The sequence below is a fragment of the Amphimedon queenslandica genome, unplaced genomic scaffold (assembly GCF_000090795.2).
Source record: "Amphimedon queenslandica unplaced genomic scaffold, v1.1 AMPQUscaffold_13489, whole genome shotgun sequence".
Taxonomy (NCBI): Eukaryota; Metazoa; Porifera; class Demospongiae; order Haplosclerida; family Niphatidae; genus Amphimedon; species Amphimedon queenslandica.
Window position 1 is genome coordinate 114,787 of NW_003546275.1, and position 25,883 is coordinate 140,669.

Consider the following 25,883-nt stretch of genomic DNA (forward strand, 5'->3'; position numbering starts at 1 on the left):
TAGTATGCTAACTGCAGCTGCAAGATCAGGATCCTTCAGTACAGCATCAGCTATTGAACTGAACGATCCATCAGGTGCTACAATTTGAACTTTATTTAAACCAGCTGAGTCTAGAGATTTACGTAATGTCTGAAAAAAGAAATAAATATACCAAATGAATATAACTTTACTTTAATGTACGTTGAATCAAAATTACGCTCATTCCATACCTAAACAACAAAGAGTAAGTCATATTGATGTTCTCACTTACTCCAATGTAATCAATGTCCAGTCCATATGTACTCTTAGCTCCCTGTATCCACTTAATGATATAACCAGCTGTCAGTTCAGGGTACTTGTATGGACTACCACTACCATTACCGACCTGTGTCACGTGACATAATGATATTCATAACACTAGTTCATGTGACTCACCCAAGCAGGAAAAGTCCAAGGGAGCCCATACAATTTGACATTAGGATTACGCTGTAGATTATAGCAATAAATCATTTTGATATAAATTAGTGATTTTTTTACTTTTTTAGCTTCAGTCATGAGCCACCATTCATATCCACGATGATAATTCTCATCATCTTGACTATGCATGTGTGATGACTCTGTACCATCTGGAGAAATGAATGGAATAGAATGAGACGAGTTTAAATTGCACTGCACCTGTGCTTTGTCCATCTCCACCAATTTCAACTTTACAAATTTGCAAAGAAGCACCAAAATTCGGCTATTTAAAATAACAATGCAAGAATATGCAAATTCAAAATATGCCAAAACAAAATAACATTAACAAATTAATAGCTTTTGCAACCTTAAACAATAAGTCAAGAATCTGTGACACTATCTCTTCACTGTAACTAGGCAAAAGTGCAGTGGATGCCTAAGAAAAGAGTAAACTAAAAAAAACTGCATAGTTTAGAGACTCCTCACTCCAGCACTTAATCCACCAATACCATCAAACTTTGGTCCAGTGCCACCAGAATCATCCACATTGTACTGCCCTGTAGTTAAGTGCAGCAGCACCAATGAAAACATTAACAGCATCAAGACCATTATTAAAGTTTGCAGATAAACAAAATGACTCACGTGAGATCACGTGGTCTTAACTATCATAGTTATTCTGACGACGCCCATGCATCATTAAAGAGAGTGCAACTTTGTCAGCTCAGCTCACTTAGCATGCTCTGTGGGAAACTTTGCATATAATAATCAACTTGAATCAATCATAAATAAAAAATGAAATATTATACATTGAGAGAGATTGATAGTATTATAGTCTAAGCTAATCATAAAAACCTGTAACAAAAAATATAATAAGTTTATTGCTAATGGGAGCTTACTATCTTCACAGTCGCTATTAACTAATGGGTCCCCATCATAAATGAGTTCCTCTATATCCCCATCACCTAATCCTCCCTCCTCTTCCTCTTCCTCCTCCTCTTCTAGAATAGGCTGGATGGGTCCTGTTTCTTCTATTACAGGTAAATCTTCAAGTGATGCTTCATCCTTTCAAATAATTTTTAAAAATAATAATAACCCAATTCCTCATCCCTCTACTTTTTCCGGAGCAGTTTCTTGAGGCGATTTAATAGTTGCTGACATTCGCTGAAACCTATAATTCAAAACATTACACGGACATTGATATTAGTAGCATCTCACTTGCTTCCAGGGAGAGACGAGGTCAGTAAGTTTCTTTTCCTATTGGCAAGGGATGGTAGTCTAGTCGACCCTGTCCTACTTGACGAAGTATCGATGGAGAGAAGAGAAGTGGCTCTCTCGTGCCCCCTAAACTGATCGGTCTCTCTCAATATTCTAGTCGCAGTGCTACTCATGTCACTACTCATCTCCAGCTCTCGCTCTCTTTCCAAGTCCCTTAACACGTCATAGTTTATTTTTGAGGACAGTTTCTTCTCCACTAGCATTCTCTCTATAGCTTCGCCTGCAGTGGCAGCAGGAGACTGATGGGTACGATCTTTTTTTGGTCTATGAACCGTCCTCTGTAGAATAATGAACGAAGGATTGCATTAGAGAATAAATCAAAATATCAGCATCAGAATACAGTGTGGTAAATATAATTAAAAATATTATTTTATATAACTATGCTTTCAATCAATACCTTTCCTTTGTTTCCTTCCTTTTTAGCTTCTACTGCTGCTAGTCTTTCCTTTCTTGCTATGGTGGGATTCATATAAGATTTAGAGAAATAGTTCAAAAGTTGCGGACCTTCCATTTCTTTGAGAAAGTCTCCATTTTCGGCAAACCATAATTGCGACTTTATTTTCACTTCTTCCTCCGATAGCAGCATCTTTAGAAAAAACAGAAGAATAAATGTCAAGAGAGTTGAAGGGATCATTGTAAAGCTACTTGTTCTATTTCTTCATCATCAATTCCTTCTAAATCTAGCTCCTCTGTCTCTTTTACTGCACTTTCCCCTGCAGTTGCTGAAATAGCTACAGCAACATAGTACATCTATTGTAATGTCAATATCATTCTCACATTCTTCTTCTTCGTTGCTGGATTTATTCCCTTCTTCCTCCTCCACTAGGTGGACGAGGTCAGAGAGGTCGTCGGTAAGACCAGCAGTAGACAATTGAAGTATTTCCTCACTCACACGTGCTTTAGCAATAATATCCTGCACCGACTGCATACCCACTATACCACCAAAACCCAGTCTCTTGAGGCCACTGTCATCATCGCTTGAGTCGTCATCTTCTTTGTCTCCATCTTCATCCCCTCCATCCCCTTTATCAACCTGAAATGCGAAAAAAATAATAAGTTATAAATAATATAGTTTTCTATAAAGTGTACTGTATATCCTGAAATATGAAATAAATAATAAATAATTGTAATGCAGTTTAAAGTCTACTATATATATTCTACCTGTTTCTCTTTGCCTTTCTTCTTCGCCTCAAGGAAGCATGGAGGATCATTTTCGTACTCTAAGTCAATTTTAAGGAATTCTTCTATGGTTAGACAGCTCGAGGGCGTGTTCTGAAAGTCATCCAATCTAATAATAGATAATAAAAATATTAATAGTAAGTAAGTAATAAAAATAAAAATAATAATAATGTTGAACAATCACAGTCTCTCTGTACCTTTTTCTTATGGTTGCTTCTGAGAGTTTGACAATTTTCGAGATCTGCTTCACGGAGCGATTGAAATTATGCAGCCTAGCAGCCACAAGTAAAGCTAAATGAATAAACAAACAAACAAACAAACAAACAAATAAATTAAATGAATAGGTACATGTATACCTGCTCCACAGAGGCCAGCAGGACGACGGCCATGATGAATCCAGTCTCGCTTCATTCTGGCAACTAACCTCAGGGCAGTCATAGAGACATCATGGACCTTGTCACCCAATTCAAGTTTATGAGCAAACCTGTGGATGTATAAGCATGGGTCTGAAGAGAAGAAAAGAGAGAGAGAAAGGAGATATAATGCATGCAGTATCATAACATGGAGAGTTCTCAACTTTTCATTTTTGACAAAGTTTGGCCAAAATCCCTGTACTATAGTACAGGGACTTTGACCCAATTTTCCAGCAACTTTAAAAATCAGATTCAGCTCAAACTTGCTACACAACATAAGAACATGCATATGCATCAGAATGAATTATAAAAATGGAGATTTCTCAATTTTTCAATTTTGGCAAAATTTGGCACGAGACCCTGTACTTATTAATTTTTTTCCTATCACTTATTCTATTATTATTATCTTACTTCTAAACCTAGTAATTTCTGTGTTGTGTTTATTTTGTTAAAGATGTTTGTTAAGGGCTTAGTTCCCTCATGTAATGTACTATAGTACAGGGACTTTGGCCAGATTTTTGAGCAACTTTAAAAATTTGTAAAAAAATCCATTTTTGAGAAAAATTCTCAAAATGATTGATCAATTTCATCAAATTCCCTCCTAGCTGTACTATAGTAAATGATGTCTTGTTAAATCAAAAATATACTGGCAAGGTGTTGAGCACTATGCCCGAATCCCGTGGGCAAACACTACCTAATGCTGGTGGGTTGATGTGTAGAGCTGTTGAAAGTCTCAGGTAAGCTCTCCCCAAAGAGTAGACGTTAATCTACACAAGAGGATATCCAATTCAATGACATGTGAATCCCCCCCCCATCTTACCTGGAGTACATCACTGAAGTCAAGTAACATATCTTTATAATGATAGTTAAGCTAACAATCATAACACACTAACAACTTTTATAAATTAATGGATTCCGTGATAATAATTTAAGAGCATTAAAGGGTGCATTAGCACCACCTGCTACAATAAAGAACTATTTGTATTAGTAAAGGATACGTGGGGTTCCTTCGCTCCTACAGACCAGATAGAGGCAAGCAGTATCCATTATACTTGATTTTCTACCTCTTGTAAGATTGAGCTGGAGCGCCATCTTAAAGAAACCAAAAGCCATATCAATACAATGCTGATTCAGCTTCAGCTGAGACCCCAAGTGTGTCAAGCGTCTCTTAGCTACAGCAAAAAAATATTATTAATTTTATAGCAAAAAATAACATTATTAATCTTATAGCAAAATATTATTATTATTATTAATTTTATAGCAAAATATCATTATTCAATGTTATGCTGGATAGTCCTAAAGTGTAAGTAATTCATACCTTGTTGAAGTGTGGCCTCCCGTGAGTTTTTATTCAAGCCATGCGAATACTTGAAACCAGCCAAACTAGGAGCTTTCGAACCACCACCGCCAGCTAAGAAGACAAAAATGGAACAATGCAATGTAATGCAAGAAATGGGAGGGGTTTGGCTATTTAAGACTAAAATAAAATATTTTAATTTATAGCATTAAATTTGTGAATGCATCATGCAGTAGTTACATTCAGTAGATACGAACTGTCCCACGAGGGCCAAGGATCCGCTGCTTTGCTCCTGGAAGGTTAGCTCTGACACGATAATGTCCTCTTCCAGGACGACACCACATCCAACACAGACAGCATCACCCCTCGCGGTGTCTTTCTCTATCTCAGACCCACCACAGTGAGGGCAAGAGCTGCTGCTAGTAGCAGTGGCCATAATTAACGTGACCTGTGTCAAAAAAGAAAATAAAATAAATTATCAAGAAGGCGGGGCGTGTAAAATTTAACCTACAAGATGGCGTCTGGAGAGACCGTGAAGATGCCAATGGAGAAGAAAGAACTCCGTAAGGGCCGCCCTTATCAGGATAAAATGGTAGAGTATGCAATTAAAGAGAACACAATAGTCTCCCTCGGGACTGGAGCAGGGAAGACGTTTGTAGCAGTAATGCTGATAAGAGAAATGGCTCACTTTGCTGAAGGACAGTTCACAGAGTCTGAGGGACAGAGAATTATATTTTTAGCACATACAGGTATTTTAGTAATACTTTTAATATAGCGGGTAATTGTAAGGACTATATTTTGCTAATAAAAATACTGCAAAGTGCAAATAATGTACATGTATGTGTAAATACTTTAATTCTTGTTACCATTTTTGCAAAAGAAAATTAAAACTCCACAAAAAATTTTATGTTTAAGAAATAATAATTTTTACATTAAAAGACCATTTGTATAATGCTTATTTTTTCTTAGTTCCTCTTGTCAAGCAGCAAGCAGAGTACATACGTGATAACACTAGCCTTAAAGTCTTTGAGTTTGTCGGAGACCCTAAAGGTAATATTGACAGCTGGCCTAAGGAGACTTGGTACAATCACTTCAACGCTGCCAACGTCCTCGTCTTCAGTCGAACAATCTTCTTAGATCTACTCATGAAAGGTTTCATCAAGCCTCGTCAACTCTGTCTTATTGTATTTGATGAGTGTCACCATGCTACAAAGAATGATCCTTTTGTTCAAATTATGAAAGTGGTTAAAGATGCTCCACCCGAGGAGAGACCACGTATTCTGGGCCTCTCCGCATCACTACTGGGACAAAAGGTTAGGACATACAATGTGCATGTACTTGTACTTGTATATGTGAACAGTATATGCATGTAGTTTTACAGTAACAGATGCACTGTATACATGTATGTATTTTAAAGCTTGTATTATTATTATTTTATTTATTTTATTTTTTAAGGTTAAGCCCGGTGATTTAAAGAAAGGAGTGAAGAATTTGGAAGCAACCCTAATGTCCACGGCCAGGACTGCCCCCGATATGGAGGAAGTCCTCAAATTTGCTACTAACCCTGATGAGAAGATAGCTAGCTATGAGAGTGCTCTTGATGAGCCTGCCTCTCTTCTTAAAGAGATCATACACCCGCCACTCGTCTTCCTACAGACCAAAATCCAAGAGAGGAAGGGAAAGCTCGAAGAGACTGCGAAGAACCTCCTCGACGACCTCCATCACATTTTAATTGATCTTGGCCCTGCCAGTGCTGCTGGTTTTGTTTCTGTGGCTATTTTTGAGTTACGTAAAGCTATAGAATATACTGATACTATTGACGAATGGGAGAAACACATTGCCTGGCTTGCATTAGAAAAATTATATATATTTGAAGCCTCTTGTCGCCAGTTTAAGACAAAGTACGGTATACTACAGGACAGTAACAAAGTCAAAACTTTGCTGGATGAGATCAGAGACACTGTATCAGCTAATGGAGAGATGAGTGACAGTCCTCCCAGCAAAGGAACAAAGGAAGAGGCCAAAGGTGAGGAAGAGAAGGAGGAAGAGGTGCAGAAGAAAGATCAGAAGTCTTCTCCTCAAGCTAAGAGAGCCCTAAGAGGTATTATATTTGCAGAGAGACGTCACACGGCTTTGTGCCTGTCCAAGCTAATACAGGAAAAGAAGAAGACACAGCCGGACCTCAAGCATGTTTCGTGTGATTTTGTAGTCGGCCATAGCCTTGGTCAGAGTGGAAATGCCATGAGGAAAGAAGCTCGTATGAAGTCCTCAAGACAAGAACAAGTACTGGGCAAGTTTCGTAAGGGAACAGTGAATCTCCTGGTGGCTACCAGCGTGATTGAGGAGGGGGTGGACGTGCCAAGGTGTAATCTTGTGATTCGTTTTGATCTTCCACAGAACTTTCGTTCGTATGTTCAATCCAAAGGACGAGCCAGGGACAAGCCGTCTAAATTTGTACTACTCCTGAGTGACATGGAGAAGAATAAGTTGGGAGAGATTAGGTGCTATCATCAGCTAGAGACTGAACTGATTGAGCTCTGCCAGTCTGATAGGGCTCTCCCCTCCGAGGAGGAGATTCAGAAGAAGATGGCCGACATTATTCCACCGTACATGCCTAACGGAACTGAAGGAGCTAGAGTTAGCCTTGGAAACAGTCTAACTCTCCTCCACAGGTAATTATCATTATCATGTACATTAAATATTGCTAAATATATGGTTATTATTTAGCTAAAATATGCTGAAGTTTACTGTGAGATTACTGAACATACTGTAGGTATTGTGGTCGTCTTCCTCAAGATGAGTACACAAAACTGTCTCCTCATTTTGAAGTTAAGAAGATACCAAAAGCTGGCGGGCGCACACTGTCATTAAGTGAGCTATCTCTTGAAGAGGAGGATGAAGATCCTAATCATAATTATATTTGCTCGTTATTTTTGCCAATCAACTGTCCCTTGAGATCAGATATCATTAAAGTATGACAATTACCAGAGTTTTTAACCTTCCTCTCTCTCTCTCTCTAGTCTCCTCCACTAGGCACTAAGCAACAGTCGCAAAGAGCAGCTGCATTATATGCTATGGAGAAGTTGCATAAAATGGATGAAGTTGATGATCTTTTCAAAGCAAAGGCATCAGCTGATTCCGACGATGAAGATGTCAAAGAAGAGAAAAAGGGAGAGAAAACTGGAGCAGGGAGTGATAAGAAATCCTCCTCATACAAGAAAGAGGTTTGTATGTGTAGATAAGCAATAAGCATTATGAATTTCTCTCTCTCTCTTTCTCTCTCTCCTTTCCTCTTGCAGGTTTCACCACTATTAACTGGTTGTTTTGAATCATCAGTTAATGCCACTGGTTACTTTGCTTATGCTTTTGTTATCAAAGAAGAAACGAGGGGTTTGCTGTACTCCAAGACTCAAGGGGTTGCTATGCTAACTAAAAAGCAGCTTCCATATTGGATGGTAAGTATTGATGTATATACATGCACATACATATTCTTTTGCAAAAAATGAAACAAAATTTAGTTTATGATTAAAAGATTTTAAATGATAATTGTATTTTTATTATTAATAGATCCCTGCCTATTCTCTGTATGTGAAAGACAACTCAGAGACTGAGATAAAATTGACAGTGACTTTAAAACCAGTCACCCAACACATTCCTTCTCTAACTGATGAGGAACTGAATATTTATCGCTCGTTTCATCACAATGTATTCACTGACATACTCTTCATCACTCCCGACAATCTTGAGGCTAACTTTGACAAAGCAATTAAAGATTACATCATTGTTCCTGTTACTATAAATAGCTTGGATGGGAAAACCGTAGATGACATTAAACTCGATTTTGCTCATGCAAAGAGCATAGTTAGCTATTATGAAGCTGGAGAGAAGAGGAAGCCATCAAAACCATACACACCTTCATCCCTCAATAGTTGTCTTGTTACACCTGCGTATAGGGATTCCACCATTCCTGGCCTCCAGGAAATATTTTGGGTTGAAATGGATGAGTCCAAGACTCCACTATCTCCTTTTAACTATCCAAAGTTTGCCAATTTTGTAGAGTTTTTTAAGAGCAAGTACGACTATGAGATTATCGATAAGGACCAGCCTGCTCTAATCTGTCGGAGGGTCAATACAAGTTTCCTTAAGCTTTTCACATCACGGTATCTTATGAGTGAACCGGCAGTTAAGAAAACTGACATCACAATGTTTCCTGAGCTGGTTCACGTGTTCCCTGTCTCTGTTTCTTTTTGGCGTGTCCTCAGGTGCCTCCCTGCAATGCTCTGGCGAGTGGAGTCACTCCTAATAGCCCACAAACTCTCCACCAGGATAAGAATGGAGACTGGAATTGGTCGTGAGAACTCCGACACATTTCTCCTAACGGATACTAGTGTTAGGGGTTATGCTGACTCGGGTCATGGAGTGTTACCATCACGCAGGCTACAATACTTGAATGATTTGACACCTGATATTACCAAAGTGCCCTCTGACGAAGAGATCCGTTATTCAAACAGGGGGCCTGATAATTGTCTAATATTGCAGGCCCTCACCCCCAGGGGAGCAAACGATTCGATTAACCTAGAGCGTCTAGAGTTGTTAGGTGATTCGTTTCTAAAGCTTGTTACGTCAGTTTATCTGTACAACTTAAGACCAAACAGCCATGAGGGGAAGCTATCAGAAGCTAGATCAAGACGAGTTGCTAATATTAATCTGTTTGTCCTCGGTAAGAAGAAAGGTATCACTAGCGCAATACTATCAGATGATTTTGTCAGTGGCATTGATAGCTTTAAGGAGAGGCTCACGTGGGTACCGCCTGGCTATGCAGCTTTGGAAGAGTCTCACAAAGTCACTGATAAAAGTGTTGCTGATACAGTAGAGGCACTGATAGGAGCGCATACAGTGGCTGGAGGCTTAGAGGGAGGAATAACACTTATGAAGTGGTTTGGGATTAAAATCAATGATGGTTCTTCTACTATTGCACCTCCTAAATCTACCTCCAGCAATACACGTTCACTACTCCTTGCTGAGTCTGATTCTATATTTTCTAGTCATTTTGGTTCTCCACCTGCCCCTAAGCTTGCTTTTTCAGATAAAGCCATATCTACGAGAAATCGCATCCTCCCCCAAGTGAGCAGCATACAAGGAAAGATCGAATACTCGTTTAAAAATGAGCTCCTCCTCATAGAGGCGATGACACATTCGTCCTATCACAGGAATGACATCACTGGTTGTTATCAGAGATTAGAGTTTTTAGGCGACGCTATTTTAGACTATCTGGTGACATGTCACATATACCAGTCAGACTCGTCTGCCGAGCCAGGAGAAATAACAGAGCTGAGATCAGCACTCGTTTGTAATTCTCGTTTTGCCAAGCTCGCCATTTCTCTTAACCTTCACAAGTCATTGTGTCACGGCTCTCCGAATCTCTTTAACGATATGAAGAAATATGCTCAATCACTGAGACAAAGAGAGAAAGAAGACATGTTTGAAGAAATGTCAATCAATGATAATGACTCAGCTCAGGTAGAAAGAAGGAAAGGGAGAGATTGTTAAAATGAATAATTATGTACCCACACTCTTATTACATGCACATATTATATACATGTATTTTAGGCTATAGTTGAGAGTATAAAAGATGGTGATTTTGATGATGATGATGATGATGATGATGACGATGATATAGAGCCACCTAAATCCCTCAGTGATTGCTTTGAGGCATTGGCTGGTGCTGTGTTCATTGATAGCGGAATGAACCTACAAACTGTATGGGAAGCCTTTTCCCCATTTCTGGAGCCATTGTTAAGTAGGAGAGACATGCACCTTTATTTTAGTACTATTGTATGAAATGATGTTTGTTTGTTGGTGCAGTATATGATAAAGTATCATTATCATTATTTTTTTTCCAGAAAAGTTCAAGAAAAAGAATCTTCCTCCATTGACTCCAATCTGTGAGTTGCATAAACTGATCCCAAAGGATTTGGAAGTCAAGAAAAAAGTGTAAGTCTTTTTGGCTATAGTACATGTTCATGTGTACTTTATTAGCAGATTAGCACTACCTTATAGCTTAGTAGCATGTGTAAAATTCAAACAAGCTTTTATTCAGCAATTGGATAGCAGTTTAGGAAAGATAGTATCTTTATATTTCTTTATTATTATTTAGCTTATCAGAGGGTAGATCACTTTGTATTATTGAAATTAAAGATAAGAATATCTGTGAAATGGCTACTGCTCGCTCGTACAAGAATGCCAAGAACTTTGCAGCTTCTAGAGTTTTAAAAAAATTAGCTGAGAAATAGTTATTTTAAAATTGCAATACTTATTATTATTATTGTTATTATTGTTATTAGTATTATTATTATTATTATAAATTCAATTTCAATCAAAAATGAGAGAAAGAGACAAAAGAGTTGAGGCAGAATAAAAATAGAATAAAATAATTTAAGTCATACAATGTTTAATGTTCACAATAGTTATTATTATTATTGTTATTATTATTTATTTTTGTAAAATAATAAGATTATTTTTTTCTCCTCTACCATTATTGCTTCATTAGTGTGCACTAGTCACGTGAGAAGTGACGTATTAATTGAAAGTTGCCATAGTGATTTTAAATTGGAGGGAAGTTTTGAATGGCGGTCTCCTTCTTCGTGACCCTATAATCCAGCAAGACTCAAGGTTCCTTCTTCTCTGCGGCCTGCCTCGCGTCTACTTTAAAGCCTGGAGCATCGTAAGAACTTACAATGAACCAGTTGGTGGCTACTCCTAAATTCGACATGACCTCATCCGCCTTTTTGACCCCACCATCCTCACTCAGTAAAGATGAGCAACCACTACTCGACCGTATCAACTCACGAGGTCTCCCTCGCTCTCATCTACCTTCTCCTCCTCTCCTGCGCTTCTCCCTACTGACTCCAGGAAAGGAAGAGGGTGAACGCAAGGTGGACTTCATTTCTTCTCTTTATCCTCCTTTTGCTCACATTGCTTATCAAGTCTTCTCTCATCTCTCTCCCTCTGACCTCATCTCTTGTGCCTCTGTCTCAAAAAAATGGAGAGAGGTAATATTATCAAAGCCTTCGTTCATCCACTCCATCAAATCCTACCAGAGACAAATGAAGTCAAACCAAGAAAACCTTATAAGACCTTTTCGTGAACTCAGCAATTGCTTCGAAGACTCCATAGCTAGAGAACCTCTAACACAAAGACGCATCAATCAAGTTTCTTCTCTTTATATTTCTTCCTCCTCTATATCTTATAGAAATTGTCCCCAGTGTAGCTCTCCCCGTGCGAAGAGGCTGCCTCCAAGCAAGATGGCTCACTGTGACTGTTGCAATTTCAGCTTCTGCTGCGACTGTTTAAAGAAAGCGCATGGGACGGTTTCGTGTCAGTCAACAAGTCCCACTAGGAAATCTTCTCTTGTTGCTGGTGGAAAGCCGAGCAGGAAAAGACTAAAGAGACTATGAAGCCTGCTGGCGGGCTTATTATGATTCATCATGTTATTTTTGTTTGTCATGTCTGTCAATCTTTGTATAATTAATAATAGTAATACATTATTCTTTGTCTTTGTCAAAACTCAAAAGTAAAAATACTATTCCCATCCCGCCAAAAATTAAAAGTAAATTGTAGCCACGCCCTTTAGTTGCAACCCACGCATTGTGATTAAGAAATGGTAGCTTGAAATTGTCTCCAGGGAAAAGGCAATATGGCGGTTGTATCCATTGGAATCAGTAGCAATGTCTCTTCACTCACTTCTGAAAAGAGGTATCCTGTGTCCACAACTATAGGTCAGCTAAAAGTGAGCCTAAATGAATATTAATAGTAATTTAAAACATTAATTATTATTAATTATAAAGGCTAGATTGGAGCTCATTACAGGGGCTAGCTGCTCAACAGTGAAACTGGAGCTTCGTGACAGCGATAATAAATTCATTCGCTTCCTTGACAATGATCAAGCGACCTTGGAGGACTGTGGCATTGTTGATGGAATGATAGTACACGTAAGATTAGGACAGTTAATGTACATTAATATTGGTAAATAGTTTAAAATGAATGCTAAAATGTATCAGATTGCCAAATTATGTCGAAAATGAAATTAAAGAATTCTTCTTTTTTATAATTTTTCTGATACGCATACATGTTTTTATGTTGTGTAAAAAGTTTGAGTTGATTCCGAACAAAATTGGATTTTTTACAAATTTTAAAAGTTACTTCAAAATCAGCCCAAAGTCCCTGTACTATAGTACAGGGATTTTGACAAAATTTCATCAAAAATGAAAATTAAAGAATCCTATATTTTTATGACATTTTCTGATGCATATACGTGTACTTACGTTGTGTAGAAAGTTTGAGCTGATTCCGATTAAAATTGGATTTTTTTACAAATTTTTAAAGTTACTCCAAAATCAGTCCAAAGTCCCTGTACTATAGTACAGGGATTTCGACAAAATTTCATCAAAAATGAAAATTAGAGAATCCTTCATTTTTATAATATTTTCTGATGTATATACGTGTTCTTATGTTGTGTAGAAAGTTTAAGCTGATTCTGATTAAAATTGAATTTAAAAATTTTTAAAGGTTTCTTCAAATACAGTACACTACATACATGTACATGTATATAGTAACATTAATAATTGTCTAGTGCAATGTACATGTATGCTTTTTAAAATGCATGTACACAGCCACAATCCACTTTATGTACTCAATATTTTTGACTTATTCTTTTTTAGGCAAATGATTCTAATCCTTCTCGAGAATTCACTGATGTTTCCAAGGTTGAAAAATATGAAATGTCTGAGGAGGAATATTCTAAAAGAGCAGGTACATGAATTGAACTGTGTGTCATTAGCTTTCATTTTTAATCAGACTCTGTGCGAGTTTTTAAAGAAAAGATGAAGCAAATGCAGCAAAATCAAAGTGCACCAGAGGAGGGGGATGAAGAGGAGGAGAGAAAGAGAAAAGAAGAAGAAGAATTAGCTAAATCGATAAGTGTTGGTCAGCGGTGTCTCGTGACCGTCAAGAAAGACCTGCCTAAGCGAGGCACCGTCATGTTTGTAGGTACGTTAAATGGACCAATTAATGATTGCTATTATATTATTGATTAACAGGCAAGACTCATTTTAAAGATGGCTACTGGGTAGGCGTGAAATATGATGAACCTGTTGGAAAGAATGATGGAAGGTACTAATAAATAAAATTCTCACTTTTTTCTAGCCCATTCTTGTTTTTTAGCGTGGAGGGTAAGAGATACTTTGACTGTCCGATGAAGTACGGGTCTTTTGTAAAGCCAGGCACAGTTCAAGTTGGTGACTACCCAGAGCTTTCTTTAAGTGATGACGAAATGTAACTAACTCTATGAAAAAGCATCACTTATTTCCTTTACTATATTATGCATAATCTATTGCTCATTTTAATTTTTGTTATTATTAGTAGGATGGCTGGTTATAGATTTAATGTTACATTTTACATGCAAAATTGCAAATGAATAAATAATTAATATTAATAATAATTAATATTAATAATAATTAATATTAATAATAATTAATAGTAATATTGAGCCACACCTCTCACGAGACTCATGAATAATAATTAGATACCAATTGTCTCATGCCCGAGCTCATGCCTCTGTCTAGCTAGCCTGCTCTGTAGTATACTCTATACTCTCCTAACGCTAGTTCTCTATGGCAAAGTCACAGATAGAAGGTTAGTGCACACGCTAAAACTAGACCCCCTTGCGATTGGGAGCTTGGCTGTACAGAAGTGGGCGGGGCAGGAGTTCATGAGAGAGCAAGGACTCCATTATATTTTTTTCTTTTTAGGTATTTTGGAGTCATTAGTAGCAGCAGCTGCTGATAGAGAGGAAGATGCTGCCACGGCCATATTTAAATCCCTGCTTGATATCGGAAGGAAGAAACACACTCTAGTACTGGACACATGTCACCTTTACCTTGTCAAGCACTCAAAGGTTCATTAACTCACGTTTATTTAATACTGCAAAAATACTTGTCATGAGGACCGGGGTGGCTTGAAATGTGCACTATATTTATATTTTAAGTGTCTAATTTTTAAAAATGATAATAATAATAATAATAATGATATGTATATATATATATATAGTATGATTGTTTTTTTAATTCTAGCTATCCAGGAATCACAGGGTTATTCTGCTTAAACTGATGGAGAATATTTGTAAGAATCATATTGAAGATGTCTCAAATGAAACAGCAATGAAACTGATATCACTGGGATCGGCTGAAATGACACAATCAAGTGTGAGTTTATTATTATTGATATTATTATTATTATTATTATTATTATTATTATTTTCATCGTCTTTATTTTTTTGTGTCATATACTTTTAGGAATGAAAGTAAATGTAATTGCACAGTTACAAATTCATTATTATTGTTGTATTTTTATAGGATGTCGTACCAGAATGGCAGACGGCTGCATCAAACCTGTTGAGCACTCTTGGGCTCAAATATGCTAAAGAAGTCATGCAGGAATTACTTACTAAGTTTCAAACCGGGCAACTTCCTCATTTCTTTATTGTATCAACACTTGGTCAACTAGCAACCAGCAATGGTACATTTGTAGTACATCCTACACAAATGTGAATGTACATTAACAATAGACAGCACACGAGTGTGTGTGTGTGTATGCTATGTACAATAACAATCCAATATGTACATATCAATGTGTTTTATTTACCTTTTTTTCATGATGGTCGTAGTTGGTGAAGTTGTTCCATTATTAAAAGTCGTTATGGCTAGAATGCTACCAATGTTAGGTTTAGCAAAACTCGATAATATGCAGTGGGTCTTCTCAAATGGTTAGTCTCTCTCTCATCCTCTTCCTTTACATGAAATTGTACGTGTCTCTTGTAGCATTTGCAAGGTTCTGCGAAGCTATCATTGACTATGTAGCTGATGAGCAGAGGGCTGAGGCCTCGGGTATCAACTTCCAGCAGTTTGAAGGAGAGGTTTTCTCTGCTTATGATACCTTCTTTAATGTATGGCTCTTATCCAAGGACGCTAGAGTAAGTCTCCATTGATTTTTATCGTAGTTCTTTGGATATGAAGATTTATATTTATGTACATTTGAATATGAAGTTATATTTGTCGTCATCTTTACTCTGATTAATCTAATGATCATCATCATCATCATTATTATTATTATTATTATTATTATTATTATTATTATTATTATTATTGTTACTTATTATTATTTAGTTGCGGTTGGCAGTGGTTGAAGCTTTAGGTTATGCTGTTCACATCATTTCAGCTGAGGCCCTCAACGATCAGCTCCCTAAACTCGTCCCTGGAGTCGTACAACTCTACAAGAAACAATCTGAGCACTATTACATTACCCAAGTAACACCTACCCCCCTCCTCCCAGCTTTATATCAAGTTTATTGCTCTCTTTAGTGTCTCTGTATGATAATGGAGGCCAGTTGTAAGAAGGAGTGTGCTAATTTTACTGTCCTCCTTGATAATCTACTCAATCTCTTGCATCAACAGGTTCTTTATCATGTGACCTATATATGTGTGTACAATATATGTGTGTGTGTTTTTAGTGGTAGATCCTAGAGTGATAATAAGAGCTAGACTATTGTTATTGATATTCTGTGGTATTTCTTACCATAGGCTTGTGCTCCTGTTGATTTTTCTAGTTCAATGGCAGTCAAAAATCATAACGAAGTACTGAGGTGCTTTACTGTAGCATGTAAGCTAATTTTGATGATGATGATGATTGTGATGATGATTGATGGTTGATTGATTCTCGCAGGTAAATTTCATCCCCAGAGAGTTGTCAGTTATTTATTGACGAAACTCGAAACTAATCAGGACAAGATAAAAGGCGGAACTCAAGAAGTATTTAAGCATCTAATGAACTCTTGTGGTATGTCCTCTCTCTCTCTCTCTCTCATTATAAGTCTTCATTTTATGTCAACCATTAGATAAAGAGCTTGATGATAAGAAGCCTCTTATTGTTTCTGGTATGAAAATACTCCTTAATGAGCAAAGTCTAAAGGTATTATCCATGAGAGAGAGAGAGAGAGAGAGAGTACAGTCATTTACTGTATGTATTTATATATATAGATAAGGTCAACATTTGGTCAAGTGATCATCACAATGGCTCTCCATCATTACCTTGAATTGGAAGGAGGCTTCTCTATGATAGAGTTTATTGTGAAACAGTGTGCCATTAATCCTGATGACAAAGTCAGCTAGAGCATTAATAATACCTTCATGTGTACGTGTGTATGTGTTCTTGTATTTTTAGTTGTACGCCAAGCAGCCCCCTGGAGATAATGTATCCCCAAAGACCCTAAAGAGCATGAGTGCTAATGTGCTTCAGATCATTACAACGACCATGCCTCATATGCACCCTGTAAGCCTTTCCCCTCCTTCTCTCGTTCATTATTAAACTCCCTCTCCTCCTTCTGTCACTAAGGTCTTGTGGCCTAATCTCTTGGAGTTTATTGGACCTGTACAGTACATTGAAGCCACGCCCATCCTCTGCCGCTGCCTTGCAGCCATTGCAAGCAAGAAGAGAGAGAACCAGGATGATGATTACGATATTGATTTTGAAGACCTAGGTATCATTAACTCCAGGCTGATATTCGTTTATTGTATATTATCGTTTGATTAGTTAACCTTCCCAAGCCAGCAAGGATAGTCTCATCTCTAATAGTGCTATTGGGTAAACCCAGTGTAGCTGATAGAGGAGAACACATATTGAACTGTCTCCAATCAATGGGGCCCATACTACAAGAGGAACTGGTGGACCTATGGGATGTTGTAATACCAAAACTACTTAATTATCTTAACGGTAAGTATATATATGTTATACAGTAATGGTGGAAACGTTAATATTCTCACTTATACATGTTTGTGCAATTATGTGCATGTACATGTCTGTAATACATTTTTATTGGTAGTAAAGCCCAACATCCACTATGGCAACTTTGTTGAAAGCAACTTTGTGGTTACTTTGATGTATGTCAACTTTGTTGCCAAAAGTAGAACAGTGTTCTACTTTTGGCAACAAAATTTCTGTTGATTTCAACAAAGTTGCCTAGTGGATGTTGGGCTTAAGGATTATGAGCTATTTTATTTTTTTAATTTTATATTTTATTTCTTAACTAACAGAGAATGCTGGTTGTGACACGTGGGATCAGAAGCACTGGGAGGACCTCATACTAAAGGTACAGTAATTAAAAATAAATAATTATAATTAAGTGTGTTTTATAGTTTCTGTCTAAATCACTGGATGAGTTAAGCAATGAAGACTGGTTGCTGGAGTTTGGTAACGCACTCGGAGACAAAGAGTACATACTGAGGACCTACGAACAGTTTCCTGAAGAAAAAGTATAAATGAAATCATCGCCGACTTTATTCCTCTTTTCTCCCCATCACGCAGGGTTTCCTGTACAAGTGCTTGGGTGTTGTTATGCGCAAGACGACTCACAAGCAGTTTGTTCATACCAATCTTGAAATGATGTTTGCTACGATAAGACACTCCAACCAGTCGGAGAGAGAAGTTAGTTAGTTACATGTACATGTACATGTATTCATGTGTTCCTGTGTACCTCATTCTCTTTACTTGTTCTTAGGGTTGCGCCATTAGCTCTGGGTTCGCTGCCTCCTCTCATCTTGATATTGTCGCAGAGAAACTCGAGAATGTCACCAAACAGGACATGGTGAAGAAGTCTAAAGGATTCTTTGGGTTTGGAAAGGTTAGAAATTGTTGTTATATTATTTTTATTTTTATTATTATTTGTTGTAGGATAAAACAGATGCTGATATAGAAAGGATCAAAGCTACAGTCCTTCTCTGCTACGGCTATGTTTGCTTTCATTCTCCACCAAAGTTAGCAGCAATAATTAAATAATTGTTATTATTATTATTATTATTATTATTATTATTATTAATTTATTAATTTATTTATTTAGTCTTATTACGTCACGTGTTGAGGTCAGCATTCTTCGTGTCATCAATCCTCATTTTTCGAAAGTGAAGGTATCACCGACTCTGAGAAACTTGACCTCATTAATATTCATTGGTACTATCCCTAGGATACCATTGTGAAGCAGAACTTGATACGTACAATTGATTTGATTGGCCGCTCGGTTCATCCTGACCATCTCAAGATACCGGATTTCATTTTTAATGGACGCTCTGACCTTATCAATCATTTACTGGTAATTATAATAAACTAATAATAATGATAATAATATAATATTTTTCTACATCTAAAATAATAATAATAATAATTTTAAAAATTAATAATAATAATAATAATAAATTTATAATAATGATATATGAGGATTAATTTTTCTCTCTCCTTTTTTAGAGCTACATTTCAGCTGAGCCTGGTACAATGCCTGTACTCACAGAAACTAAATCACTTGCCATAAGAGCACTCACCACTTTAGTGTATCCTCTTATTATTGAAAATAATGATATTATTTGTAGTATAGTAATGTGTTATTATTATTATTATTATTATTAATAAAAATATTATTATTAAAAGAAAAAACCCAGCAAAAAAACAAAATTATTATTATTATTATTATTACTATTATTATTATTATTATTATTATTATTATCATCATTACTAGTATTATTGTATTGTTTTTCTTAGCACTTTTATTCTTACAGTAAGTTGGAGCCTTATCTGACAGATGCCGATCAGTATGATATATTGAATGTATCGACTGATGCCATTTTGCCGTCTCCTCCTTTGTCACCTAATACTAAGAGAAAGGATATCACTATTGTGAGAATAATAATAATAATAATAATAATAATAATAATAATAATAATATTTTATTAATTATTTTTGTACTTTTTAGACTCCTGAAGAGAGCAATGAGCTTACTAATAAAGCTATAGAGGACTTAACTAAATTATTAATACAAATATCGAGCAGAAGATACGGGTCTGATAATTTGGAATCAATATTCAAAGTATGAGTTTTAGGATGAAAACCCATAAAACTGTAGTTTTGTGATGAAAAGCCAATCTTCAGGCAGCCATAGCTACATTAGAATCAATTCAAGCGTTCTACATATGGCATAAGAGTATCAATATGTATCATACATGATGACAATAAAGAATTCTATCTTAGTGAAATAGTGAAAGATACCCTGTACTATGGTACAAGCTAGAACTTAATTTGGCTCAATTTTTATGCAAATTAAAAAAATCATTAAAAATCTAATTTTGATCGGAATCAACTCAAACTTGCTACACAACATAAGAACATGTATATACATCAGAAAAAATTATAAAAAGGAATTTTTCTTTACTTTTCATTTTTGGCAAAATTTGGCCCGAGACACTGTACTATAGTACAGGGACTTTGACCTGGTTTTTGAGTAACTTTAAAAATTCATTAAAAATCCAATTTTGATTGGAATCAACTCAAACTTGCTACACAACATAAGAACATGTATATGCATCAGAAAAAATCATAAAAAGGAATTTTTCTCTACTTTTCATTTTTGGTGAAATTTGGCCCAAGACACTGTACTATAGTACAGGGACTTTGACCCTGTTTTTGAGTAACTTTAAAAATTCATTAAAAATTCAATTTTGATTGGAATCAACTCAAACTTGCTACACAACATAAGAACATGTATATGCATCAGAATGAATTATAAAAAGGAATTTTTCTCTACTTTTCATTTTTGGCGAAATTTGGCCAAAATCACTGTACCATATGTGCATGTAGTACATGATAATTGGCCAAATGTAGTAAAATTGATCAGAAACTTGAATAAATTTTTTTTGAAGATAAATTAGTATGGTAGCTGTTATAATATTATTTTGTTTTGTTAGCATTTGGATCCCTGGAGCAGATCCAGTGACAGCACAGAGAGACTCCGTGCAATGAACTGTATTGTAAGACTGTTAGAGGATTATGAAACCAACACTAGAGAAAAAGAAGTAAGATATACGAAAAGAAAGAGAGAGAGAGAGAGAGAGAGTATGCACATGTACATAGTATACATGTACATGTAATTGTAAAATGAAATGAAAGAGTAAAGTGATCTTTTCTTTTAAAAAAATACTGTCATGTCATTTCACAAATTTGCATACCTATACCCAGGAAGCAAGATCCCTACCTCTTCAAGTTCACATCATCGGCAGACTGGTACCAAGGTGTCTTGATCCTGAACTAGCAATACGTCAATTGGCCATTACTGCCATACAGACGACACTCAAAATAAGCTCCTGCATTCCAGGTACTAGCATTATTGATATTAGCATTAGCATGGATACATGTATTATGGGCATAAATATTAATATAAAAATACTGCTATTTTTATATTTATTTATGAATACTGTTATTCTGTTATTTTTGTATCATAATAATGATAGTAAGAATGGAATAAAAGCGTTAAGATTGCGTTGATGAAAGCTGCGTTAACATATATTAAGAGCGTGTGAACGTGTGTGTGTGTGATTATAAGCTTTGATGATTTGATTAAAAATACAATTAAAAACACTACTGACCCTTTCTTCCCTATTCAAGGGAAAGATGGTTTGTAATTGAACACAAATTGATTGTACCACTGACTTGTAATGGCATCCTTTGTAGGATCCCTGATAAAGGATCGTGGTCTAAATGATATTAATAATTTTAATAATAAAAGTAATTATCTTTCTTGTCCTCTTACAATGCTGTGAAAAATAGCCTCTGGCCCCATTATACACATTATTATTATTATTATATTTTTATAATTTCAGGTGAAGAGGACCAGTTGGTAAATGCTCTTTCTTTACTGAAGGAAAGAGCCGAGAATGATGAAGCAAGCAGTTTGTTCTCGCTTTGCACTGACCTCTCTAAAGTAAAGCTAATCTCTCCCTCCTTACTACACATTATCAATACCCATCCATCCATTATTGTAGGTATTGTGTAAGAAACTCCACACTGAGTTCCTATGGCCAACGATGCAAGTACTGCTGGAGGGTCTTGTTGATTATCAGGGTCACAGCTCCAGTGGGGCCTGTGTTGTTCTTAACAACTTTGTCAAACAGAGAGGATCATCACTAGCTGAACAGGTATACTTTATAAGGAGGAGAGACAGAGAGAGAGAGAGGGTGGGGGGAGAGAGAGTGAGCCTTGTAACTATTATGACTTTAATGTACATGTATATGCACATATCTAGTATGGATAATATGTACTCAATCCTTCTCTCTCTTGTAGGTTCCTGATTTGATTGATGGTCTTCATCAGCAGCTGCCTCATGTGACTAATCCTCAGACAAGGACAGGGACACTCCGTTGCATGAGGACACTGTGTCATCAATACCTCCAACCAGTCGTCACTCACCTGTTGAATAAACCGCTGCCATGGGACGTGTAAGGAAGAAGGGAGGGGGAGGAGAAGCACTTTGTATCATATCACAGATACATGTACTTTATGCCTATTATAAATGATTATATTTTATAATAGTTATGCTATAAGTGTTGTAGTTTTTATATCAGTACTACAAACTTTAGTCATGTACATTTATAACAAATATTGTTGTTATTATTGTTGTTGTTGTTGTTGTTGTTTAGTGAGCTTGTTTCTCTCTGGCAAGTATTGACAGGTGACACTCAGCTGATGACTAATGTCATTAAACATTTGCTTGAGGTACTGGTCCTTACTTTGCCGTATCAAGAGAGATCCCGTACTTCAGCGACCAGCGGAGTAGCCAGTTATCAGAGAACAGAGACACCAATACCTAAAGCTGTGAGTGATTGCTTTTGTATTTTATTATTATTATTATTATTATTAATTTTTTAGGCTACACAGGCATTAGCTATACTGTTTGAAGGTGAGGAGTGTCGGGATGTCTCGAAGGAATTATTTTCAAAGATATTCTCCATTTTATTGCTACGCGTTGGAGTCAGTGCCTGCATCGAGGGAGACAAGAAGAACCCAACAGATCCTTCAGTGTAAGGAATACAGTGGATTACATGTGTCTGATGTGTTAGCATATAAAAATGTATAAAGTTTTTAATATGAGGTAACATAAAAGATTTCTATCAGAAATGTGAAGCGTTTGGGGTGATTTATTTTAGAGATTCAGTATTTTTCAAGAGTTTTTTCAACACTATTAGTTTATTTGTGATACTTATTCTTACAGTATAGCCATATTGGCAATGAGGAAGTTGCTGGAGCACACAGAAAGTGAAGTAATGATAACATTCCTGGACCAGCAGAGCGCTTGGTCTCTCTTAGAGAAGGAGGACACTTACCCTCACGGCTGTCTACACTTGGCAAGGTATAATGAAATTTAGAAGTTAGACCAATTTTTTGAAATCATGTACTACATGCAAGTTTCCATTGTGGAGATAAAAATCAGGTCTATCTCTACATTGTATGCTAACCACAAGTTACATATAACAGCTGCAGTTAAATGTATAATAGGAAGATATTTATTGATCACATTGCCACCTGGGCCCAATGGCTCAGGTGGTAAGATTGTGCTCTAAGAAGCACAACGGGCAGCGGTTCGAGCCCACCTCTTTCCTTAGTCTTTTAATTTGAACCTCTAGTTCTATTCTTCCTTTGTCTCTCTTTTAATCATTCATTTGAGTGGGCGTATGACCTGCAACTTTCTAATAATGATAAAAAACATTTTAAAAAGTATTCCCTTTTTGTTACATTTTATGATGAATACATAATTTGTTTTTTAACTCTTTGTTTGTATATAAAAGTCACTTTTCTTCCTAGAGCATTGTCGTCACAGTATCCTGAGCTTATATTGCCAATTGTTGAGGATTTGAGTTCTTCTCTCAGCAGCATTTATGATCCTCAAAGAATCACTGTTGTTGCATTTTACTCTGAGGTAAACCCACTATTGATGATACATATATGCATGTACATGCATTTCATTTTTTTTGTTGTCTCTTTTTTCTCTAGTTGATCTCAACACTCAATGCTGAGACAATGTCACTGGCTGAGACTATTATGAATAATTTATTAGGAAGACAAGTTGATGCTAACTACAATGTGAGGATGTACTGCATCAGGGGACTGGGCAACATGGCCGACATTAAAGGAACTGAAGTGAGAGGGAGGGAGAGAGGGAGGGAGAGGGGGAGGAAGCCAGAAAGTGTTGTCGATAATTGGTCTAAAGCACCCATAATAGGTGTGCTATGTTTATAGTACACACATAAACTCATCCTCTTTCATATGATATCCAATGGAATGTAAACATAATAATTTAATTGAAACCACATTAAATATAATCACACACGCTCCTGCCTGCGGCTGTGGGCATCATTAAATTGTAATTTAATATTTAAAAAATTATTTAAGTTACTTATTCTGTACTGCATGTATCATAGTACATATTTATATGAGTATGTATTGTTATGATGGATTAGGTATCAAAGTTTTCAACGACAGTATTGAGTGCAATGTTAGCCGGTATGGACGACAGGGAGGACCCATCAGAGCTCATTACGATGGAGGCAATGAACGGTCTCTCTCGTATATTTGACAGGATTGACGAGGGACACGTTCGTCCTATTCTAATAAACATCGCACTAAGGATCAGGCCTTGCTTTGAAAAGGTAGCGGATATATTATGACAAAGTGTCCGTTTTATTTAAATTGTTATTTCTAGCCGACTGCTTCTGTCCGAGCAGCTGCTATTAATCTGTTTGGTACTCTTTCAAGGTTTGGTAATGGGCCCTCGGAGGGTCCCTTCCATGAACAGATACAAACTAATTTTGTTAGTTTGTTACTTCATCTAAACGAAGGAGACCCAACAGTTGTAATGGTAAGAGCCGATTGTATAGAATCCTGAAGTGTATTTTTGTATTTTGATAATGTTAATAATTTATTTTGGCGTTGGTTTTCTTTGTTGTCCAAGACTCAATGCTTCCTGGTCCTTTCATGTCGGATTGTTTTGACTTTTTGTTAATACTTAATCTGTTTTTAGGGCCACACCTGTTACCCATTGTATTTTATGTGTATACGTGTGTGTGTGTGACTGTGTGTTTGAGGAAGTCCCAATCGTGTTATGATCAACTTGTCTTCCTCTTTCTCACTTTGTGTGTTTGTCAAAGCTAATGCACACACTCTCATTCATTGTGTGACCGCTAGTGTCACGTACATTGTACTTATTGAATTTTTAAAACTAATGCCCTTTTTATTAAATTTTTTCTTTTCTTTTTTATTCTCTCTCTCTCTTATCTCCCCTCCCTCTCTCTCTCTGTAGGCCACTAAATCATCATTACAAAAGCTTGGCCCATTAATAAAGTCAGAAAAGATCAACAACATGTTCCAGAAGCATCTTAATCCGGAGGATTCCATATTGTATGCTGATTTCTTGAATGATCTCTGCAAACTGATAGTGAGTGTACTGTGAGGTGGTTATCTGTAAAAATTTGAATGATTGCCCCTTTAAAATTAGAACAGTAATCCCTTTTAGAATTAGAAATTTATTTTTAAAAAGCAGAAACAATATTCTTCTTCTCATTTTAGGTTGTCGATTTCACTGAAAAGGTCAATTTCTACATAATGGCCTCTGTCCAGTTCTTCAAGTCGATGTGGCCTGAAGTACGTGGGAATGCTGCATTGTTTGTAGGTATGTGTGTGTATAGGTAACAGAATAGAGTTCCCACCATCTTGTATTTGAATTGTGCAGGGTATATGATGGGGAATTTACCAAAGGAAAAGATTGGTATTGTGTCTAAGGAGCACGTTTGTGAAGGTTGGTCTCAATAAGGCTGTTATGATTGAGCTACTAATATTGTAATCCTTTTAGTGGAGTCATAATTGTAGCATTGTGGATAATGTTATATATGTATGTATATATGTATGTATTAATATGTTGTACTGTATTTGTGTTGAGTGAGATAGAGTCATTTGTGGTGCCTACTATAGCCTTAATGGCTATACATCATTGATGATTTAATCTGAGTATTTTTGTTTGCTCTCAAACCTGGTGCCAAAGCAATCAAACCACACACGTGTCCTAATTATAATAATGCAATTTTAGTATTTTATAAATATATTAATTTCTTTCCCTCTAGCTCTGATACACATGTTAAAGGATAACTCTCCATTGGTGAGGGCCAGCACTGCTGAAGCTCTCAGCCTATTGTGTGACTACTAAAACTGTCCTATATAATAATATTGGTGTGTTGCTGTTTACAGGTCTAGCCTCCTTTGTTTAGCTGATTTTTATAAATTTATTTACTTATTTTTTCCTTTATGATATCAAATTGTAATTTAAAAATAAAATTGTTATTATTAATGAATAATATTATTAATTA

The 25,883-nt window shown here is 36.4% G+C and overlaps 5 protein-coding genes across 5 annotated transcripts; 4 read left to right on the plus strand and 1 right to left on the minus strand.

Moving 5' to 3' along the window:
* Positions 1-1,186: 1,186 nt before the first annotated feature.
* On the minus strand, positions 1,187-5,081 carry LOC100638421 (transcription factor IIIB 90 kDa subunit-like). The gene is made up of 16 exons (XM_019993755.1): positions 4,840-5,081; positions 4,621-4,713; positions 4,301-4,474; positions 4,123-4,154; positions 3,997-4,069; positions 3,246-3,395; positions 3,087-3,180; positions 2,872-2,998; positions 2,488-2,743; positions 2,356-2,441; positions 2,215-2,296; positions 2,108-2,163; positions 1,651-1,988; positions 1,549-1,603; positions 1,332-1,497; positions 1,187-1,287 (listed from the first exon to the last, which is right to left on the minus strand). The coding sequence occupies exons 1-16, from the start codon at positions 5,033-5,035 to the stop codon at positions 1,274-1,276; spliced, it is 1,992 nt and encodes a 663-aa protein (XP_019849314.1). The 5' UTR covers positions 5,036-5,081; the 3' UTR covers positions 1,187-1,273.
* Positions 5,082-5,109: 28 nt separating this feature from the next.
* LOC100638547 (endoribonuclease Dicer-like) lies at positions 5,110-10,932 on the plus strand. The gene is made up of 10 exons (XM_003384580.3): positions 5,110-5,348; positions 5,569-5,912; positions 6,055-7,271; positions 7,373-7,571; positions 7,620-7,823; positions 7,899-8,054; positions 8,167-10,119; positions 10,210-10,399; positions 10,503-10,593; positions 10,757-10,932. Exons 1-10 carry the CDS (start codon positions 5,114-5,116, stop codon positions 10,890-10,892), a joined length of 4,725 nt encoding a protein of 1,574 aa, XP_003384628.3. The 5' UTR covers positions 5,110-5,113; the 3' UTR covers positions 10,893-10,932.
* Positions 10,933-11,369: 437 nt separating this feature from the next.
* LOC105316908 (F-box only protein 5-like) lies at positions 11,370-12,056 on the plus strand. The gene has a single exon (XM_011412195.2). The coding sequence runs from the start codon at positions 11,370-11,372 to the stop codon at positions 12,054-12,056; it is 687 nt and encodes a 228-aa protein (XP_011410497.2).
* A 186-nt stretch (positions 12,057-12,242) lies between these two features.
* On the plus strand, positions 12,243-14,064 carry LOC100638676 (tubulin-folding cofactor B-like). Its single transcript, XM_003384581.3, has 6 exons — positions 12,243-12,388; positions 12,447-12,590; positions 13,320-13,410; positions 13,456-13,647; positions 13,698-13,770; positions 13,822-14,064. Exons 1-6 carry the CDS (start codon positions 12,296-12,298, stop codon positions 13,934-13,936), a joined length of 708 nt encoding a protein of 235 aa, XP_003384629.1. The 5' UTR covers positions 12,243-12,295; the 3' UTR covers positions 13,937-14,064.
* Positions 14,065-14,161: 97 nt separating this feature from the next.
* LOC100638804 (maestro heat-like repeat-containing protein family member 1) lies at positions 14,162-25,851 on the plus strand. The gene is made up of 41 exons (XM_011412197.2): positions 14,162-14,292; positions 14,409-14,554; positions 14,730-14,861; positions 15,012-15,174; positions 15,323-15,421; positions 15,477-15,628; positions 15,822-15,962; positions 16,017-16,109; positions 16,236-16,314; positions 16,378-16,491; positions 16,550-16,623; positions 16,692-16,814; positions 16,876-16,983; positions 17,047-17,191; positions 17,245-17,424; positions 17,745-17,800; positions 17,847-17,963; positions 18,016-18,135; positions 18,209-18,331; positions 18,382-18,464; positions 18,548-18,614; positions 18,671-18,796; positions 18,949-19,031; positions 19,257-19,374; positions 19,451-19,564; positions 20,439-20,546; positions 20,710-20,845; positions 21,351-21,451; positions 21,513-21,665; positions 21,811-21,965; positions 22,167-22,341; positions 22,396-22,547; positions 22,739-22,876; positions 23,329-23,443; positions 23,518-23,664; positions 23,985-24,173; positions 24,227-24,382; positions 24,824-24,958; positions 25,090-25,192; positions 25,253-25,318; positions 25,641-25,851. Exons 1-41 carry the CDS (start codon positions 14,271-14,273, stop codon positions 25,721-25,723), a joined length of 4,890 nt encoding a protein of 1,629 aa, XP_011410499.2. The 5' UTR covers positions 14,162-14,270; the 3' UTR covers positions 25,724-25,851.
* The last annotated feature ends 32 nt before the right edge of the window (positions 25,852-25,883 follow it).